This window comes from Pieris napi, chromosome 13, assembly GCF_905475465.1.
Source record: "Pieris napi chromosome 13, ilPieNapi1.2, whole genome shotgun sequence".
NCBI classification, from domain to species: domain Eukaryota; kingdom Metazoa; phylum Arthropoda; class Insecta; order Lepidoptera; family Pieridae; genus Pieris; species Pieris napi.
The window spans coordinates 9,556,435-9,579,091 of NC_062246.1; the positions used below are offsets into that span (position 1 = coordinate 9,556,435).

General features: G+C 31.9%; 3 protein-coding genes and 1 long non-coding RNA gene across 13 annotated transcripts in view; 2 read left to right on the plus strand and 2 right to left on the minus strand.

The window, feature by feature from the left end:
• Positions 1–1,771: 1,771 nt before the first annotated feature.
• LOC125055115 (WASH complex subunit 2) lies at positions 1,772–12,198 on the minus strand. 2 transcript variants are annotated; one of them, XM_047657365.1, is made up of 13 exons: positions 12,049–12,198; positions 11,276–11,380; positions 11,080–11,173; positions 10,918–11,005; positions 10,230–10,360; positions 9,490–9,578; positions 8,970–9,097; positions 8,435–8,542; positions 6,846–6,924; positions 6,540–6,700; positions 5,386–5,502; positions 2,017–5,197; positions 1,772–1,863 (listed from the first exon to the last, which is right to left on the minus strand). In XM_047657365.1, the coding sequence occupies exons 2-13, from the start codon at positions 11,328–11,330 to the stop codon at positions 1,787–1,789; spliced, it is 4,308 nt and encodes a 1,435-aa protein (XP_047513321.1). In that variant the 5' UTR covers positions 11,331–11,380; positions 12,049–12,198; the 3' UTR covers positions 1,772–1,786. The 2 variants fall into 2 exon arrangements, with proteins under 2 accessions (XP_047513321.1, XP_047513319.1); XM_047657363.1 differs by having other exon boundaries at positions 11,080–11,177.
• Positions 12,199–14,130: 1,932 nt separating this feature from the next.
• Positions 14,131–14,979, minus strand: LOC125055230. Its single transcript, XR_007117834.1, has 3 exons — positions 14,795–14,979; positions 14,472–14,637; positions 14,131–14,163 (listed from the first exon to the last, which is right to left on the minus strand). It is a non-coding gene; the product is annotated as an uncharacterized LOC125055230 (long non-coding RNA).
• A 526-nt stretch (positions 14,980–15,505) lies between these two features.
• On the plus strand, positions 15,506–16,877 carry LOC125055438 (transcription initiation factor TFIID subunit 7). The gene has a single exon (XM_047657902.1). The coding sequence runs from the start codon at positions 15,565–15,567 to the stop codon at positions 16,633–16,635; it is 1,071 nt and encodes a 356-aa protein (XP_047513858.1). The 5' UTR covers positions 15,506–15,564; the 3' UTR covers positions 16,636–16,877.
• Positions 16,878–19,851: 2,974 nt separating this feature from the next.
• Positions 19,852–22,657, plus strand: part of LOC125055218 (fasciclin-3) — a 97,839-nt gene continuing 95,033 nt past the window's right edge. For 5 of the 9 annotated variants that reach the window (XM_047657563.1, XM_047657561.1, XM_047657564.1 and 2 more), the window contains exon 1: positions 19,852–20,064. The gene's annotated coding sequence lies outside the window, so the exon portion shown is untranslated. The remainder of the gene's footprint in view (positions 20,065–22,657) is intronic. The other 4 variants (XM_047657566.1, XM_047657567.1, XM_047657565.1 and 1 more) reach the window with 2 other exon arrangements.

Here is a 22,657-nt window from a genome sequence, read left to right on the forward strand (position 1 = left end):
TTTCAAATTTTTGTGGTGCTAATGTGTTTAGGCCACATAGAGAACATGCAAAGGTATGGGTCTCTGTTTCAAATTTTTCTGGTGATAATGTGTTTAGGCCACTTAGAGAACATGCAAAATGTATGGGACTCTGTTTTAACAAATTATCGCTTATGAGAGCACTAGAAGCCGCTGTCGTTACGACAGTGTATTGCAAGATACTGAGTTTTATTTTTATTTGTGTTAAGTCTGAAGCTATCTAATTCTGTAATATTTGCTTTTTGATAGACCTTATCTGTGTGCGCTTGAGTGCACGCTTGCGCACATAGTACTGGTAATTGAGAAATAGAGATAAATGTCATTTTTCATCCCTCTAATCCAGGATATATGCTTCAGGCTATAACACTAAACTAGGTAAATTACTTACAAGTTCCTTCTATATTTCAGAGACTGCATTAGACAATATTGAGCAGGTTGCAAGGGATGAAACAAATGAAGAGAGAAATGGTTCTGATGCTAGTGGTGCAAGTAATGCTGCGGTCGAGGACGCCGCACTGTCAGGAACGGCCGTCTTATAAAACAAACTCCACAGAGCAAGTCGGACCGAGTGAGGGGTAACAGAGAGGTGGAACTGGGAACACCGGAAATGTGGCGATTGGCGCGCGGACGTGACAGACGCGGGAGTATTTTATTATTTATGGTGGCATTGTGAAAAAGATTGTCTTCTGGTTGCGTATAATTTTCATTGTGGTATTTTAGTTAATTAAAAATTGTTTTGTAAGGAATAAAACTTCCTAGGTTGAGTGTTTTGTTACTTTTATTATTTATCGTTTGTGATTTCCAAGAATTGGATATTGTCACAATTTTGACATGACTGAGTACTGTTGCCTCCACAGATTTTCCCACCTTTTAAGGAACTGTTTTGGACGAGGTCTGCTTGGCAGGCCACCTCTACATAAGCTTATAGTTAGAATAAATATTTACTAAATTTCCTAAATAAAAAATACTTATGATGATGTTCTAAATGAAAGTGATGTAACATGTTTCGTTAGTACTACACTGTTGTGAAATATCTTTGTATTTCAAATATGATTTCGGTTAAACTTCACCTAAATTGGTTTCATAAGGCACAAAAATATAATATGAACCTAATCACAGCTTTCAAAGGTAAGGAACCAAAATCACCAAAGTTTCCAAAGTATAAATCATTTAATTATCAACAATCAGGCACTTTCTTACAGCATTGTTATTATATATTATATTAATTCTTTTTAACAATATACATTTACAACAAAATAATTTTCTCTTAGAACCAATTAATGGAATGTAGATTAAAGCAAAATTATTTGATAATCCAATAAGTATTTGATTAGATCTATAAAATATAATTAATACAAAGTTGGTAAAATCTCATATTTATCTTATTTTCAAATTAATAATTATTTAAATAAAAACATTACTTAAATTGTAAACACCAGGAAATATTGTTATTCTTCTAATAATTTAATCATTGTTTATAAAATCACTGGTTACAAATACCAAAGTCTATTAAATATCTATCTATAGATATGTTCTAATCTACCACTGTTTTTAAATAAATAAACCTCAAACAGTACAAGTAACAAAAAAGGACTGATGACTTTTAATGTTATTTCTTTCTCATAACATAACAACAAATATTAAAAGTGATAAACTTAACATCAATTCTCATTTTTACAGTGGACAGCAGGATAGAGATTCTTTACTCTATGATTCGAAAATTCAGAATTTTAACAAAAGACCCAACATTTTGATAGATAAAACATCCTTAGCTGTCACCTTGGTTCAACATTGAAAGAGGATCTTCAAAAACTGGTTCGGAAGGTTTCTTTGAGACTTTCTTTCCTGTGAAAAAAGCAAACAGTTTTACTCTCACGTGACAACAACAAATCCTAAGTAGGACCTATTATTGCAAAGATAGGACAATTGAGAAGGAAATTGGCTACTTTTGTCTTATGAATATTAGGGGTTTTCAATTTAATTTTGAGAGAATCTTACCTTGCTTTGAGGTACTAAATAGTTCACCATCACTTTCATCACTAAATAATAGGTTTTGCTTTTGTTCCTTTACTGTGGTTTCTTTTTTACTTCCAAATAAATCATCATCATCATCGGTGTCAGAATCAAAAAGTTTCGTCTTTGGTGTAACATAAGACTTTTTAGCGCCAAAAAGTTCAGTTTCACTATCACTTAGATCAAAAAGTGATTTTTTATCTATACCATTTTGATTCTTATCTTTCTCTATGGTCGATGGAGTACCAAAATTATTATAATTGGTCTGTGATTTTAAGTCTTGACTATTTGAATTAGGCTCCACATTTTTATTGTCATCTGAAAATATGTCTTCATCGTTTAAGATGTAAACTACCTTGGTTGTACTTTTACTGCTTTCTGTATTTGCATCAGAGTTATATTTTTTTATACTTTCAACTTCAGTAACATTTTTATTAGTATCTTCGGTTTTATTATCCTTGTTTGGTTCATCAATAGAGCTCGAATTGTCTGTAGAGTCAATACTGTCCCCAAAATCTATACCAGATTTTCTTGCAGCTTCCTTCCTGGCACGCCTAGTGGAAGGCCTTCTTTTCACTGGAATTCTCGCTCGTTCTTTAGATAATTTATTATCTAAAATAGCTGAATCTTTTTCTTTAAAATTAATAGATTTTTTTTCGAATTCACTGTTTTCGGCTTTTGATGAAGCAGAACCATCAAGTTCTTCAACTAGCTTTGGTTTTTTGTGTGCAACACCCGGTAATAATGTATTTACATTGATATTAAAATGAACAGGCTTTAATTTCCCAATACTTTTTTCTTTTATTTCACCTTCAATTGTTTTATTTACATCTGTTTGTAATTTAATAATTTTATCGGCGATCATGGCATTTGTAGATCTTATTGAACTTTCTAAACTCTGTGGAAATTCATCGGCATTTGTACCAAAATCATTCTGAACTATATTTTTAATATTGCAGTCGACATTTGTTGTTTCTATTTCTTTAAAGTTTTGAGATGATTCCAAATTTGTTTCTATATTTAAATCAGTCCGTGAATTTTTTATAATTTCTTCAACATTGTGAGTGCTCGAAGATTTCGCAGTTAAATCCACTTCTATAGAAGGGGGTTCATCGTGAAATAAACTGAATCTTTCTTGAGTATAATCAGGACTTGGTAGTTCATCATTAACGTCACTACTTTTTTTGAAAAACATAGTTTCGTCATCCGAATCATCGTCGAACAGAGCGTTGACGTTTTTACTTCTTTTCGGTTCTTTGGGTTTTTCAAATTCTGGTGGTACGTCATTGAATATGTCAGAAAATGGACTTGTTTCTTTATCAATTTCTCTATCTAGGGGCTCAGTAAAAGTGTTTTCATCTTCTTCAACATCATAGACTATTTTAGATTCCTTTAAGATCTCTTCATGAAATCCTAATTTATTATATTCGTTTCTTAGAATATCACCATCACTTTGAGATGAAACAGGAAGCGACGGTTGAAGAATCTCTTTACACACACCTTCAGATTCCGATTTTAAAAGCTCATTTGTTTCATTAGTATTTATAATAGATTCCATTAAATTTTCTGACGGATTGAGATACATATCTTGTTGTTTTTTATTATCAGATGTATTTTCAATAATGTTCTTGGATGTTTTTGTGTTACTTGTTAATAACTCGTCCATTTCATCATCATTAAATACTAATGGACTTCGAAAGTCTGTATTGACCGTATCATCCGTATAACTAATCTGCAAGCTTTTTTTGTCCTCACTTGTAGTTGAACCTCTTTCCTTAGGTTCCAACATACGATCTTGAAATGTCGTATGTTGGCTCATTTCATTTTTCATTCCATTGGTAAATTCAGACAGGGCTTTATCTTCAAGCATAGAGTGATTTGTATCTTCAATAGTAGGATTTTTGCTTTTATCACCAAACAATTCTTCATCACTTTCATCATTTAATAAACTTACATTCGTTGATTCTGTAGTTGATTTAACAACTTCATCAGTAACAAGTGTATATGAAGTCGCATTGGATATTGAAGCTTGGCTATCTACTTTTTCTAAACTATCAATAATATTTGTTCTATTTTCAATAGTTTCATTTATGTTAAGATTGTTTTTGGTCTGTGGCACTTGTTTATTTGATATTGGTAACACATTACCAAATAATTCATCCTCACTATCATCATCAAAAATATTCGTTTTCAAACCTGAAACTTTAATTCTATTTGATACAGTATTGTTTTTAAATAGATCATCGTCACTTTCAGCATCTAAAATACTTTCAAATTTATTATTTTTATCTTTTGATGATGTTTTTGCTTCTTCTTCATTATTTTTAGTATCTTTATTACTATCTAACATACTTTCGCCTGGAATATCGCTTGAAATAAGTGAAGCGCCTTCGTTTCTAACATTATTTTCTAATTTAGAACTAAATTCCTTGTTCGTGTCTTTTTTATTAACAACTTCTTTCGTTAGATCATTTTTGTTGAATAAATCATTGTTTTCATTTTTATTACTTTTGGGTTTATTGATCTCTTTTTCTAAGATTAGCTTTGGTGTTTGAACAATTGCGTTCGATCCATTTTTATTCATTTCCTCTTTATCGACCGCGGTACTATTTTTTATAATGTTTTTAGTATCAGTTTCTTTAAATAAATCATCATCTGAATCAGAAAATACTAAGCTTCTCTTAGCCTGTGATTCTTTTGGCTTTGATATAATCTTTTCATTGAAGAGATCATCGTCACTATCAAATAGTTTCTCTTTTACTCTTGTATCTGGGGTTTTTGTGATTTTACTTGTAAATATATCATCTATATCGTCAAACAGATCATCAGTAAATAGATCAACTTTCTTCTCAGGTATTTTTTCCTTTGTTTCCTGTTTAGTTTTATTGTTAGTATTTTTGGATTTAGGTTTAGTAAACAGATGTTCTATAATATCTTTGTTATTATTTTGACTGCTAACTTTTTCTTGGGTATCTTTAGTTACTACAGGGATATTAGTTGTCAAATTTTCTGATGGTTTAAGTATCGCAACGTTTGATTTTTTTGGACTTTCTGAATTATCAATTTCTTCATCAGATGACTTTGGTTGTTGGCGTTTTAATATAGCAGCTCCTATGCTGATTGAGTGCTTATTCGAACCAAATAGAGAAATACCACCAACTGGTTTCTGAAAGTAAAATTTACCGTTTTAATACAGTATTTATCTTGTAAAATAATTTAAATTAGTCTATGATAACTAAAACAACGGCTACGCCTAATATATCATTAATAGCCGGGCGTCTAACATGCTATAAATGAATCCATATGTTAATTTTTTTTTTGTATAAAATATGATTTATAAAAAAATATTAACACCTTGACACTTTCTTCTGCAATCTCAGGTGATTTTTCTTTAATTTTAGGTTTATCTCCAAACAATTCAGATTCTGAGTCGTCATCGAACAGTGCTTTTGTATTTTTAGTGTTTGATTGCTGAAAGAAAAGATAAATAGCTTAATACAAAATACATAACACCTTAGATGTTCGGCCTTAGCGTAAGATTCAGGGAAGTTGAGTCAAGAACCGCGATCTGTGACTCTCGTATATCGATAGCGTCATAGTTTTAAAGGTCTGGAGTAAAAATACTCTAAATATGTCGACCACTATTTAAGCCTTGACTTGTTTAAGCTATTGCGGAATATGGTTAAAAGGTTTTTTAAGAATATCCATAGCGCTAAATCATCTGCATCATGAGCTCACCCCACATACACACCCTCACGTACGGTATGTACTCATTATTGATTTTTTCCTTTAATAAATATTTGAACCTTTTAAAATATTGTTTAGTTTTGATTAGCTTTATTCAATCATGTACGGATTGAACAAGAAGAAATACATTTTTTGGCTGGTATTTTTTCTCATGCAATAATGGGGCGTTCCCATGAAGCGTAAATCACGACAGTCAACTACGCTAGTCAACTTTCGTTCGTGACACTCACGAAAGTGTGAATTGATGAAACGTTCACATGGTTGGGGGATTTCGTGCCGTTCACGCTTCGTGTTTCGACTTAGTCATTATCGAAACATCGATCATGAATGATCTGGTTGTTGAAAGTTGTGCTGTTTTAAGTTCGTTTTTTGCTACTATCATAGCAAAAAAGATTGAGCGCTTACAGGACACAAGAAAACGAAAAAAAAGACGTTTAATAAAGAAAAAAAGAATACAAAATTGGTATTCCTCCAAACTTGGATCATATAACACCTTTTCCATAGAATATAACTCCAAAAAACGCGTAGTTTCACTGTCGTTAAACTTAATTCCACGTTGTTGTGACGAAATCTTGGCTTCACGAACAGTATATCACGACTGAAAATCAAACACGTTTGATCTATCCACGCTTGAGTCGTGCGCCGTTCCTCACGAAAGCAAGTTTAACGCCTATGCGTTCACACAGAAGTGTATTTCACGAAAGCGTGGTTGACTGTCGTGATTAACGCTTCGTGGGAACGCCCCTTTAAGTATTACATACCTTCGATTCTACGTTGCCAAACAATTCATCAACAACGTTAGCAACCGGCTGAGTCCTATCATTATGTGTGTAGCGATTTCGGTGTAACTCTGCGAATATATCGTCTTCACTATCAGACTCAACTTGATCTAATGGAGGCGGTTCATTGGAGAAAATTGTTGCTGAAATTAAAAAAATAGATTTCCTGATTCGAGTTGAACATACTTTTTGCGACGTTATTTAAATTCTCTTTCTGTCTCTTTTCATCACAGCGTAAACACAATTCTACATATAACTACTACAGTCTACAATATAACAAGAAAATACCTGTAGTAGGTTGTTCAGGCCGGTACACTTTCGTCGTAGTTGGTTCCGGCATTGCTTCCATAGGTGGAGGTGGTGGTATCTAAACATTTATACATATTACACTTTAAAAACGTTAGATTTTGCGAAGAACTTTGGTGAACACTGTATGGAATTTAAAAAAAAAAATAAGTCTAAAAGATACAGAGAATTACGCGACAATCAAATAATGGAGTGTCAACATGCACTGGAGGCAATAACCCTGAGAAACACGGTACCCACATCTCTAAAATGCAGAAACCCGCTAGTGGCAAAGCGACTTCTAAGCCTTAACAGAATCAATCTCGAAATAATGAAAATTACGGGCCACTCTCTCCACGTCTCTCTCTCTTCTCGTTGTCCTTGGCGCGACAGAGTCCCTTCTGCAGAAGCTGTTTTAGCGTAGAAGAATCACGTAGCCCTGAAGAAATCCTCTTAGGGAGCGTTCTAGTATTACGTCACGCAGTAAGGTCGTTGCATGAAGCCTGCGAAGTGGCTTCTGGGCTTTTGGAAGGAACTAAGCTGGCTTAATTAGCCAGGAATTAACGAACCAAATGTGCGTCTAAGAGCGGAAACTGAGTCCACCACATCATACTACTTCAGAGAATTGTTGATGGCATTTACTAACCAGCCTAAGTTGCCTTAAAGCACGAAGCGTAAATTCTATTCTTCACTTATTTATATGGATCATTTTCAACATCACCCCCCACATAGTCCACACATTATGTGCCATTTTATTTATAATGCAATTCAAAAACACATTCTATTTTCTCAATTGAGGAGCCCTGTAAATCGGCGCTGTGCTTCTGGCGCTTGTCGAGTTACCTTAAGCCTCGTAAGATTCTGCTTACCAAGGTTTTTTTATAGAACTGGGGGCAAACGGGCACGAGGCTCATCCAAGCGATAAAGGATGCTTTTTTAAGCGGAAAACGCGCAAACTTATGTCTTCTTGGGGTTACATCGGACTAGATTTAGTCTACCCCAGTCCGAGACTCCACGTAGTAATTTCGACTTCGGACACGAGTTTGTTCCGGTAATACCTGCCCAGCCAGTGTAAAGAGTATCCCCAGTGCTGTCATCCGCATAGCAATGAATTTTGCTAAGTTGCAACATATCATTGATATGCAGAAGCAACAGGGTCGGGGATAGGACACAGCCTTGTGGGACCCCCGCGTTCACGGGTTTAAGGTCAGAACATGCTCCAATCGGCCAGAAAGCTGGAGATCCAGTCGCATAATTTCTCGGAAAGCCCGTAGGCTGGAAACTTCGCGAGAAGTGCTTTATGCTACACCCGATCAAAGGCTTTCGTTATATCCAAACGTAAGAGAACGACTACGAAGAAAGCCGTACTGATAACCGCTAATCAGCTCTCGGGCCTCTAGATACCTGAGGTGCTGGCCATTAATAATGGATTCCATCATTTTGGAAAACAAGGAGGTTATATAAGTTACGTTTCTTTTTAATATGTTTATATTATTTCTTCGTATTGTAATTAAATATAGAGCTCATAATGTGAAATGGTATACTGACATATTTGTATTGATAAATGTTTTCCTTTCTTGATAGTATCTTACCATGTCACCGCCTAATCTTCTGGCTAACTCAGCTGCTATATCTGCTGGCTTGGCTGGTTTAGTCAAACTTGTACTGACACTAGCCTCTGCACTGGGCGAGCTTGATATCTATAGGAGAAAAATATATTTTTTGATGTTTTCTTTTACACCGCAAATGCAATTAATATCGAAATTTGAAAATTATTTCGAATTTCAAATTTTCCTCATGCATGAAACCTTTACGATACTTGCCCTAGATCACGGGACATGTTTAAATTGAAAATAAATAAAAGCTTAATTAATTTCGTGATATGTTACGCTACTAAAAGCAGTTTCTTTCAGACATAAATAATAATCTAAACGTAAAATATATAAAATACAGAAATTAAATAAAAACAGGTGCACAAGGTAAGAAATAGGTATAACCAGGAATGGTTTATCGGTACTATGCTGTTAATTGAGTATTATATGTATATTTAGCGTAAACCCTAAACTCGGCGTTATTTCAAAATGTTCATTGAAAAATTACAATTTTTTCTTTAATTAATATACTTACCCATGTATCTTTTTCAATATGTTTGTCTGTCTGTGTATCCGTAACCTCTGGTTCTGAATCGGAGTATTCCTCTTGTGGCTCGTGTTTTGAAGCCGCACTATCCGTGTCACTGTCTTCAACCACTAAACCTGATTAAAAAAATAGAATTTACACATATGTTACTTATACAAAACTAATATATTAAACTGTCCAGAGTATAACCATTATTATTTAGATTGTCTTCGATTTCGTGTAGGACACATTTTAATAAAAATTATTAACATAACACAAGACTTTTCGTACGCTTTTCAGCAGTAATAGTCTGCTGAGACTGTCATAATAAAATGACAGATAACATTGGAATTATAATTATGAAATGTTGCCATTACTCGGGTAATCGATATACCGCTGGATTTTATTATTTTTTATTTCATAAATAATGTAATAAATTACAAAATTAGTGTGAAATACAGTCAATTTAATATCACAGTACCGATGAAAGCAACGCTACACGAATAATTAATTTCAAGAGAACACATACCAGCATGCCATTTGGTTCTCCAAAGATCAGATCCAATAATGTATGGTAGGGGTCGATCTGCGTATACATTCTTCGGTTTTAAAACAAGTCTGAAATTGTGATTCATAAAGAAATTTTTAAAACTAACACCCCGTTGCGCACGGGTAGCCAACCAAATAACTCGCTTAAAAACTAGCAATTTTATTATACAGTTTTCTCTAACACAATTAATATTAAGTCCCGTAACCATGGAACTGATCTTTTTCTTATGTTACTTTTCTTTAAATGCATTCCAATATTCTATTACACGAAACGACGTCAAATATAAATTAATAGAACTTTAAATATTTGCTCATTATACACCTTATAACAAAGAATGTCTTTCACAAGAATTCTTAGTAAAATGAAATAATGTTGCTGTCTGTGGAAATGGAGGTGAGTCCAGCCATTGAATAAACTATGTGTGTCCAAAAAGCATGAAAAAAATAAGTCGAAATTTAAATTTATAAAATAATAAAAATATTTTTATTGGTTCGTTTATCCTTACTCATTTATCACAGGAAACACCGCTTTGAATTAAATCCGGTTATGTTAGATAGTCCAATTATCGAGAAAGATTAGGCTGGTTAGGCTCTAACGTCAGGCCACGACAAGGCCAAACAGTACAAACGCACGTGAAACCGGGTATAGCTAGTATATAATGAATATGACAAAGTAAAAAAGTGATACATTTTTTTAAGTAAAATCGCGTAAAACCTTACCTTTCTTCCTCTTCATCATCAGAAGAATCGGAGTCTAAAATTTGTACTACTTCGTGCATTGATTCAAAAATCTGTAAAGACTTCTTTAATTTCTCTAATTCTTCATTTGGATCTATTATTTTAGGAGGTTCCTGTAACAAGAAAACCTACTATACAAGTGAAAATTATAGGTTTTTTAAATCGTCTTCCTCATATACTTACGCAAGTTTAGTTTCAAAAGGAAACCAAGTTTATGCCTATTTATATCGCCGGTACTGTAACTGCCGATAGCAATTGCGACCCCAACTATAATGTTGAGTTTTTGTACCGCAATATCAAGGTTGCGAAATCAGTGGTTCGGATTGAGAGAACTACATTTCAATATTATACAATAACTTCGGAATCGCCTATTTAAAATTGCGGATAGTGATCGCAATTTATGTGGTAAATAAGGCCGGTTTTATAAAATCAAGAAATTTTTAGCGTACACAGGTAATATGGGCAAGAGACTTACTTAAACTGCACCCAAATGTTACAATGGTCAACAACTCACGAATGTGTCACCATACTTGTAGGAAATGATACACATTGTCATGAAGTAGAGTTTAAGGAAAGTTTTTTTGGAACCATGGTTTAAGATGGTTCCACATTTAGATTGCGTAGTTGTATCATACATAAATTTGTTGAACTACCACTAACAATAACTCACCTTTGGTGGTTCCACTAATGGTGCAATATCAACATCATCATCATAAACTCGTCTTTCAATAAATTGTGTATTACTTAGAGCCATGAATCTGTAATAAAATTTCGAGAAACATGAAACTTAAAAAATATTTTACAAAATGTGTCAGTGTGTAATGTAACTTACTTATTATTTACATTTTGCAGGTCAATGCTTGCTATATCAAGTTTATTTATCAATTCATCCAACTTAGTATTTGTTTCTGTGCAATTTGTAACTACTTTCTGGAAAAAAAAAGATATTTTTAATTGCTTTTTCTAATAATTAATCAATATGAAACTAATTATTTAACCAAAAATTGGTGTATAAAAAAAAATCTTACATGATGTATATTTTGTAACAAATCTAACAATCTCTTGTCCCCACCAAGGCTCCATTTTGAAGACAGTGACCTCAATGTGTCTATGTCCACTTTCTCCATTGTTTTCTATTATATTTTATATATTAATTACACTCTTAATTAGATGAAAGGAAAAGGCTTAGATTAAAATGAGTATAGATTTTATAAGAAAATATACTATAGTACCATTTTCAATATATAAAGAATGTAATGAATTACAATTTTTTAAATTTGAATTACCATTTAATTCAAAAAATTTGATGGAAATAGGATATAGAAACTAGACGAATTTTTATAATGTTTAGGAGTAAATTGTTCCGAATGATTAGTTACATTTAAAAATCTATAATCTTTTTTTTTGTAATCATGACCTAGAAAATATAAATATAGTACCATTTAAAAATAAATAGAAATTAATCACTTCTAAGGAATAGAACTATCGTCATGTAAGAGAAAATACGCATATAAAAAATAAGATAGTTATCGTCAAAAAATCCGTAAACATTAAAAACAATACAACAACTGACAAGGATTTCCTGTATTTAAAACATTCATTAAATACGACACTTGCATGCAACATTTAAACGAAGCATCAATATTTAATAAATTACGAGACAAATCGGAATGTCAGCAGATCAGTCGATTAAAATACCTAATCATGTAATTCTATCTTTGCAAAGTAGGTACATTTTAGTTCATTAAAAAATAGGCTGGAGTGATAGACTTAGATTAGATCGAAGGTTTACATAGCTTACATTTTTAAATGTTCTTTACATAACTTGTTTATGAGTTGAAAGTTCCAAAAATATACTGCATATACCTAATTTTCATAAAAATACTGATAATAATTTAACTATACACATAAACAAGACGTCCTTTCACTATTTTTGAATTGTTTGATAACTTTGACAAATCAGTTACTTTCAGTTCTGAGTTCTGAAGTAAGACATCTGACGGATGACGATTGACGATAGGATTTTTTATTTGAATTGTTTGCGAATGACCTTGATGGATTAGCTTGACATTGAAATGACAAACCAAGTTTTCATTTTCTGACGTGTTATTCTTCGTCGACATTTTTTATCGATAAAAATAAAATATCGAGTGAAAAAAATTATTTAAAATATAAAAGAATTATTTATCACGTTCATACTTGATTGTATTTTTTCAGATTAATAGCAACATCATTCTATCTATATCTATCTATTTTATCTCGATATTACCCTTCGGGATGTCATTAGACAATAAAAGTTCCCCATGACGTTTTTTCGTTTGCACTTTGCTATTTTAGCCTGGGGGTCTAGCCATATTGGTGTCGAAAAGTATTCTACATACACTACCGCTTTTGCGTAATTGTACTGTCGAAAACGCTTCGTTCGTAGCCAAGAGGCATGTCGATACATTACCGCAAAGTCGACAGCGTAGATGCGAGCTGCTGTTCGTAGCACCTTATTCCGTCATATTGTCTCTGGATTAAATGTATTCCTAATGTCACTTTTATAAACAAATAAAAGTTAAAACTTTACAATATTATTGTAAATTTGCAATTGGAAGCTGCAAAAGGGACATTAGAATGTCAGCAAGGTCGGAACAATTTTCGATTTATGTGGAATTTACGGAAGGTGCAAAGTGAATATATGAATTTAATTGCATGTTTAAATTAATTATGGTTTGTTTTATGTTTTGTCGGAAATTTAAGGCTACAAATAAATACAATATTTTGAAATTGCATAATCGCGATATATAATAATTAGTAGTATTCATACTTTGATATTTTTAGGATTTGACCTCACAACTAATCTGCAAAATGAAGAAGCAACATATTTTTTTACCGGTTAGAAGAAACAATAGAAATAGTACTGTGGATTGATAAATAAAGAGTGAAAATAAGGTTGACTAGAAGTTGATAAAGTCCAAAGAATTAAAAAACAATAGAAAAAAAACGTAGACTAGTGTGAACACTGAAATTAGAGTTTGATTTAAGCTTTAATTAGGTTTGGTGTTTGTGCTTGAACATTTTTAATGTCATTTTGAAAGCAGATTTTTATATAAGTGTAGATTTTATTAGTGATTTGCTACTAGTTGGAATTATCTCTGTTTATGTCTAACAAACAATTTCAGTTTAAGTTGGAGTCATAAAGGTTGATTGTTTATAATAAATTTACACTTTTAGAAAGTGAGAATTGAAAAGCAGCAAGTACTCAATGAAATGAAAAGAGAGATTAATAAAAATTTTAAAATAGAAACTTAGTCTGGTATGACATTAAAAACCCTTAATGAACCTTTGATTCCATATTGATGTTCCAACATCTTAGATATAAATTTAAGTTTGATGCTGATTTTAAGTTAATATTTATGTCAATTAACTTTTGGTTATATCAGTGATTTGCTACTAGTTAATATGTAAATGCAAAATCTGTTTAAGTAAGAAATGAATAAACATTGTATGTTATGTATTTGTCAGTTTTATTTTTGGCAATTTACCTATGTCTTCTTTAGTAGGAAAAGCCATTAAAGTGGTTCACAATATTAGTTTATTTTACAAGAATATACAGATAATGCATATATGAATGACCCGTACCTACTAATAGTTAGTAATAATAAACAAACAGGTAGCAAAATAAAAATGATTCAGTTATGGTTATTTTTTATTAAAATAAGGCACCAAATATCTTCCTTAACATAATGCAGTCTGCAGTATTTCATACTCCACTTGTCTTATTTTTTACATTATTCATAAAATGCTTCATTCCCCATTATCAAATTCATTTTCAGGTACATAATATAACACTTAAATTAATTAAAAGATAAGACTTGTCCATTTGTGGTTTTTTTATATATTTTAAGTTGTCTTATTAGCTTCTCTTTTTCTGAAAATAAAATATTTTAGTTAGTACTTTGATCAAATAGAAAACTGACAAACTAAACTGTAAGATCAGTCCAAGGTTTGTTCAATAGGTAACTTAAATATTAAAACTCTTTACTTAATTCTAAACTTAAAAATATACTTAATTTGTCACTTTGCTGCTTATTGTCAATTAAAGTTTTTAATACTTAACCAAACAATGTCAGTAACTCCCAAGGGACTTGAATTCAAACTTCTCATTCATTAACAATGTTATAATAACTTCTCTAGTATATTAACATTTGTAAATAATTAAAGAAACTATCTGCTTACCATTACTTAGTATTGCTCACTAGATTTTATATTTCCAAAGTTCAAGAAGTATAAATCCACTTTATTTGATTAATTTAAATCAATATTATATCATTAGCTTCTATTATAATTACAATAAAATATATTTAGAACTTCTAATTATGTCCATTAGTGACTGCTTTCTCATCTGAAATATAAATAAAATGTACAATCATTTTACTTTGTGATTACGTAATATAAGCAATATTAAATGGTATATGTATTTTTCAAACTAAAGAACAATTTTATAAACTTACATGCAATATAAATATCAATAAAAGATATCCAATATAAACAGGATTTACCTCTACTAATTTGCTGATTTTCTTGATATTTTCATATTTATCTGTGTCTATTGTGTTATCCTCGCATTGATTCATAGAAAAACTAAAAATCTTAACTTAAAAATATTCACTCTAGTTTAAATTATTATAATTACACGAGATCGTTAAAAAAAGACAGATAACAAATTAAAACCATTTCGTTAAAACGTCCAAAATATGAGATGTTTTTAAAACAGTAGTCATTAAAGATGGCAATAGTTGTACTGAATTATTGCAAACAGCAGCTTTTGAGATCACGCTAAAACATGGCGGAGAAACGCCGTTTTTTCTACACTGCCGAAACATTAATTGGCCGTTGGCTACCGAATAGCGTAAGCGTTAATGTGTGTCTTTTCGTAGCACTGTCATGGCGTCGCTTATTGTATCCCGACTCACGCCTTTAGGGCCTAGGCTACCGACTGTCGACACGAGCTGTCATTTTCATACAAATTTAGTTTTCGACTTTCTACATACACTACTGTTAAGCCATCTTGGCTAGACCCCCTGGTTTGTATGCTTTAGTTCATGTTCTTGTACATACTCTGTGGTTCGATAGCACACTGTACTGACATACTGACATTTGACAATGACATTAACTTGATATCTTAATTTCCTAAAATAATTAACTATTTATATTTTATATATATTATATTAGACAAATTAATATAAACCACAATACGAAACTTTGTATATATAATTTGTTAAGTTCAAAGTTGTAATATTATATTAAAATCAAATATACCGTTATCATAATGAATAGAGACAAAAGAGAACCTGAATATCCAGTTGAATTAGAATCGCAATTTATTTTACGTTTACCCGAAGAACCAGCGAAAATACTTCGAGACGTTCTTAAGTCTGGAGAAAATCTTAAAAATCGTCTAACCATACAAGTTGATAATGATGTCAGAAGCGGCGAGGTAAGGTTTGATCATTGGCTTATGCACGCTAAAATTCTTGATTTACCCACTATCATAGAATCGATGAAAACCATTGACAATAAAAGCTTTTACAAAACAGCAGATATATGTCAAATTATGATCTGTAAAGAAGAAGGAGACGCCTTTGAAGAAGAGTCTCCATCGAAAACTAAGAAGAAAGATCCTTATAAAGTTGACAAAAAATTTTTGTATCCTCATGGTGTAACTCCACCTACCAAAAACGTTAGAAAACGGCGTTTTAGAAAAACTTTGAAAAAGAAGTATGTAGAAGCACCAGAAATAGAAAAAGAGGTAAAGCGTTTGCTCCGGGCAGACAATGAAGCTGTAGGTGTTACATGGGAAATTATTAAGGAGGATGACGATCATCCAAAACATGAGACAGCTCCTAAACCCAAAGAACGTAAAAAAGCAGCTGTCAAAAAGGAACCTAATCCTAAACAGGAGCCATCAAATGTTGTGGACATCTTTGGTGGTGCTGTAAGTGATAGTGATCCAGAGGAAGACACTATGAATATGGAACTAGAAAGAATGTCTCCATATAGCCATATGTCAGATAATACAATGCTCAGTATGGATCAAAAGTCATTTACAACAGATTTTAAACCACAAACATCAAAACAAAGTGAGCCAGCTCAAATGGAGTACTTTGAGGAAGACTCTCGTGATCGGGATAACATGACTATTAGAATTGAACAGCTTAAAGCTGAGTTAGATGAACTTAAACAAAGAAGACAGAGAACACAGAATGAAATAGCTGGAATGGAAAACCAGGCTCTTAGACAACGGTTCCAAGAAACACTTCATACACTCAATCAAGACATAATGTATAAAGAAATGGAATACCAGGGACTAATAACTTTGCAGACATCTGAGGATATTTAAAAGTTTTGAGACTAGTAAGTGACTTTTGGCATAGAAAAAGTAGTCAACAGTCAACACATCTTTAGGTCTCATCTATGCTCAAATTTAATCAAATCAGTTCAGTAGCTAAAGCAAGAAAGACTGTAATAATGAATAATTCACACAGTTTTTAGGTTAGAAAATATAGTTAGGTACAATTAATTAGTTTTTAGTACTTATTCTTTATGGTGTAATTTGCAGTTTAATAAACTGGTTTCAAATAAGTTCTGTTTATATAAGTCATATTTGTAGGAATGCCCAAATATAGTCCTCAAAGGTAGGTAAAAATATATTTAACAAAGAACAATAGACTGAGCACAAACAGTATGGGTTTTAAATAGCAACAGAATATAATAAACCCAATACTGCAAAGTAAACTTTGCCAGTCACTTATCCCAAAAAAAAGATGTTTCTTTTCTCGTAAGAGTCCAACTTTCGTACATAATGTATATTTTTACTATTTAAGATATCAACAATGACTGTTCTTTCCAATTAAAGTTTTCTAGGAGCTATGACTAACCCAAGGTAATTACTATTATGATAACATTGAAATAATCATTGTGGCTAGCCATTATGTCGCATAGGTTTTGTGACTAATGTGCAATAATGCACTTAATGGCTGATAGTATAGCAATCTGAGGTCACGTTTCTTGGTATTCTGATTCAAGCTAGATGAATCCTAGGTTTCCTGACCACTGCCTCCTTAGGCTGGTACAAATTAAATTGTTCTTTTTATCGAAAACGTCAAAACAGTTTAATATTAGCTTACGTTTTGATTCAATTATATTTTTTAGTAGGTGAATTAGGTAATTTTTCAATCGTTCAATACAATAAACTAAAAAAAAAATCAGTGGCGGTACAAGCTTTAGGTCTTGGCCTCAGATTTCTGAATCTGTTTCATGATCTTTTTGATTCTAATAGGCAAGTAGGTGATTAGCCTCCAGTGCCTGACACACGTCGTCGACTTTTTGGGTCTAACACATGTCGGTTTCCTCACGATGTTTTCCTTCCCGTTCGAGCAAATGTTAAATGCGTACATAGTAAGAAAGTCCATTGGTGCACAGACGAATCTACGACCTCAGGTTTGAGAGTCGTACGCTGAAGCCACTAGGCCAACACTGCTCATAAACTGCAAATAAACTTAAAAACCTAACATTTCTAAGTATAAAATGATAATGGATCAATTATTTAATTAGATTAGATTAATTTATTAGAGGTTCATCTAATAACAATATTGACATTTTAATGTTTTTAATTGTTTTTATTACTGGTAGGTAGTCTTCAAAACGATTCTAACAAGAAACAGTTTAAGATAATGTAAGAAAAAGTTTTTTGGCTGATGGCCTAAATGGTGATGATTCTTAAGCGAAATGTAAAATTTCTTTATTTTCTACATTGAGGACGCGAGCAGCAGCTTGTATTAATATAACGAACATCTATTCGAAGTGGACAAACTTTTGCCTAACATTGATGAAATAGATACTTGGAGTTTTTTAATTTCATTAAATCGGTAATAAAGTTTAGTAGGTTTTAGATCTAGCATGAATTGTCTTAAAAATGAACAAGTAATGTTTTTCGTTTGGTCGTTTTTATTGAATAAAAACCATTTGTATATCGAATACCCAAACTGCGATTGAGACTATTTTTGTTTGAAATAAAAAAAGGTGCTAAAAAGGTTAGGCTGCAAACGTGGAATTGCAATGGGTCCTGTATTTGATTTATGTATTAACATTTACCATTAACGAATAATTAGCTTGTATATAGTTAATTTAAAATTATAGTGATGTCATGTTTACTAGCTTTCTGATAGTTATTATTTTTTTTTGTAAAATTATGTATTCGATAATTTAAAACTGTACCGCATAAATGTTAATTGAAAGTAAAAACGCTCTTAATTGAAAATAGATGTTATGAAAATATTGAAATAGAATGGAAAGTTAATTAAAAATTATTGAGCGCACTTTCAATTACTTATGAATTCAATAAACGCTCAATATTCTGAAAGTTAATATCCGGTTCTTGCTAAGAATGATAATAATTTTTTACTAACTAGATATTCGATACGACTTTGTTCGCATGCAAATAATATATCCCACGAAAACATTGCTTTGATTACGGATAAAAAGTCTTAGCAATGTTTAAAGTTTATGCAACCAGCTGCCATTCAAGGTGTTTTTGAACCGTCATGACTTAGGTGCCTTCAAGAGCCACTTTTCTATAGGTCGGTAACGCATTTGCAAGCCTTTTGGTGTTGCAAGTGTGTATGGGCGGTAAGCACTTATCTATAACTTATAAGTGACCCTTCTGCAAGTTTATCTCATTAAAAAAAAAGCAAGCAATACCACGCGAATTTTTGGATTGCTCCGAGGTCACGAATGAAACTGCAGAGGTTCTACTATCCAAAAACTTTTTTGATGATAACATCTACTATAGATTAGTGTCATTAGACGTTAAGAATTAAAAATATTATTGGATTATTGGGAAATTTTAATTACAAGTTTTATTTTAATTTAGTGTTACATGTCGCATAGAAATACAGCGAGTTTGTTTTTTATAAGTACAGCCGTAGAAAATATATGGCGGATGAATTCTATGGTTTCATATATGAACAGAGGTTTAAATAAAATCGAAATATTTATTATTGTTTTTTCTAGGTTTGATACTCCACTAGCACTTCACTGCCATTCAAAAGAAGTATATATCCTTTCTACAAACCTAGTATAAACCACACTATCTCATTAAATTTAAATAATACCGCGTAACAAAAGCATTGATATTTTACAAAAGACGCTCCACTTCTGTTTTCAACAGGGGGCTTGGAGACTGGAGTTCGGTTTGTGAGCTGTTCGCACGAGTGTTGCCGATCACACACGATATTGTCCGAAGGGACGAAGAAAGTTTTGGGGTTGCCAGTGATAAGAAATTTATCAAATTTTCTTCACTCTCTCCAACTAAATCTATTTATGTAATTTATATATAAGGTAGAGGTTAATTTCGTAAGTAGGTTCGGGTTTTCAAAAGGCAAGATAATGTGTTACTATGGTGTAAAATATAGTATAATTTATAACGAATTTGAATAGGAGATCTCTTTATTTCGCTACATCATGAATACATTTTCAAGTAAAGCAAAATCCTTAAAAAAATAAAAGTTAAAACCTTTAGTGCAAAACAAAATTCTGCACTGTGGCAACACTGTTCAACTTTTACGTCAGTTTATCGGTAACGTTCGCGGAAGGTGTTCGTGCTGTTTGTCATCTACCCAAACTACTTTTACGTGTCCGCTTAAAAACCGGTTTGAAAGTGCTCCGAGGTGTGGCACCGCATTCAACCGTAAAATACTGTTTTCAAAGTTGAAAACTTGTGAAAAAGTGCTTTAGTGAGTCATTGCCGGCCCAATAACGTTTTTATCAGGTAATCTTATATTTCTTTGTTATCATTTATCGAGGTTTTCGGTTAGTTTGTCCTAGAATACGTTTACTTTCTAAGGACACAATCTTTTTGCAAACTTTGTGTACGGCCACGCGTGGCTTTTATAAAATATAGGTATGTACAAAGAAACCTTTGCCTATCAGGCCAATTAACTGCCTACCCACACGAATTCTTAATTCTTTTTAAATTATTATATACTTAAAGATAACAAATTATTTTATTTGTTATTTATTAAATATGTCATCCCAATTTGTAGAACCTATTTTTTAGCAATGTTATAAAATCATCTTGACTTATGGAAACTTGATTTTGTATTCCGTTAAATAACAAGTGAACTTATTATTTTAATTAACTGTATTAGTGAGACCATTTAAAATAAGATCAGGATTTTTTGGCTCAACAATATATATAATATATAAATAATAATAATATAATATATGAAAGTTAGCATGTGTTTCTTTTTCCCAGGCTTTTAATAGGTATAATGATTTATTGCGTAATATGAATATATTACAATATTTATAGACTTATATTAGATTGATTATATTAGAACTTATTTACAGTTATAATTAAATATATTACATATTTGTATATTCTGTATGTTTATGGGTAATTAAAGTTGTAATAATAATAATAAAAATTAAACATTCGTATAGACTTGGCCAGTCCAAGTCTATAGGAATGTTTTATTTCAATAGACTTTTTAAATGTTTTTCTATTTAAATAAATCGTTTCTAAACTTTTACAAATTTAAGTTCATATGTGTTATTTTTCGCAATAATTAATATTAGGTACTCCTATATTATAGCTATTTATTCACATTTAATATTTCTGGGTCGTAAATTCGATAAGAACTTCTGACATAAATAACGTAAATATAAACCAAATTTAAGAAGACTATCTTAGTATATTATTAACCAAAGTCCAAAACCTATAACTGATGACTTTAAGTCTAAAAACATAAAAACGCAGAATATTAATTTACCAGTATCACTCGATCTACGAGCCATAGGCTTCCTTTCAAACCAGAAAACAGGTTTTATGTTGTGCAAATTTAAAATTATATAGTAAACGGGCTAAAATTATTGCCTTATATAACTCGTTTTTAATTAATGTGTTAGAAGTTGAATTTAGGAAAACTTTGAATTACATAGTTTTTAATTACCAGTCAAAACCGTTTACGACGACATCGTTTAGAACAACATACCGGTTATATTGACTAAAATCAAAGGTCCCGGCAGAATTCTATTGTATTAGGTTCTTATCATATTAATAACAAAGTCATCGGCTGTTACGACTGTCGGTTTTTACGACCAAATATGAGTAGTCCCTTCGATGTCGTTGTTGACTGTAATTAGTTTTTTATTCATAAAACCATGTTTCCTAAAAACTAGTGTAATCTACTGTGGTAACAATTTAAAAAATGTAGTTTTTATGAACCCAAGATATTGTACAATACGCATATTACTTGATTGGGCTCGTTATTATCTGGCTTCGCGTTGATATGACGAATAATATGGAATGCTCGTGATCAGAATAATTATGTGTAACTCACGATATTTCCAATTTACGAATAACGGACTGTTAATATAGATGTTTAGGTATAAAGGGAGGTATGAGAAGGATATGTTTTTAGCGTGAGGAGGTATGCATAATAGGGAAATCTTTGTGATAAGATATGTAGCCTAGATTACAGAGTAGGGGATAGAAGACGCGTGAAGAACGCGTGGTAGGAATCCGAGTTGGGATCTTTCGGTGTTGCTCTCCCGGCTCTGTTGAACATAAAACTCAATACAAACATAATTCCTATTGATGTGACGTGGTTAGCTTGCTGAATTGAGTACTCCCTTGCCAGTACGTACTCGTTTATTTTTATACAATAAAGTTCACAAAAGGGTGCGACCTGAATTACAATCTTGCCTATACAATAATTATGGCTAATTAGTAATATGTCCATCTCGGATATAAAATGTCTTTTAGGCGAGATAAAAATAGCTTCCTTTCAATAGTTTAAAAATACAAAAACTCCTTTAATAAATGAAAGAATAAACTGTAAACGCTGCAAGTTGCAATCCTATGTTTGTCTTTGATGCTTTTTCTAAGCCTTCGTAGCAAAGGCTTCGAAACAAAACTTTAGTGGGTTAACTCTGGTTCCTTTTAGAAGAGAATGTGTTACTTTGAGTCATCAGTATTACGTAACAACAAAAGCTTTTAACAAAGACTTTAATATGTATAGAAATTAAGTAATTACTTGAAAATGGTTCGTTCCGAGTATTTTTATTTGGTTTCTAAACATTTAATTCACTGTAAAGATCTAGAGGTATTTTTATATATATGCGAATAAATTTGAAAGCTTTTCAGCTCCTAAAAGGTTTGGCTATATATTAGCATTGTGAAAGACGCATTATCCTTTCCTACGTGATGATGATCAATCAAACAAACACACACATAATTCTAAAAAGACACGAATGTAAATCTAATACATAAAAGATTACCGAAGCTTTTCCCATTAAGGTAATGCAATTTTATAGCTGGCAACATCGTTATATGACCAAAATGTAAGCGTAAAACATCT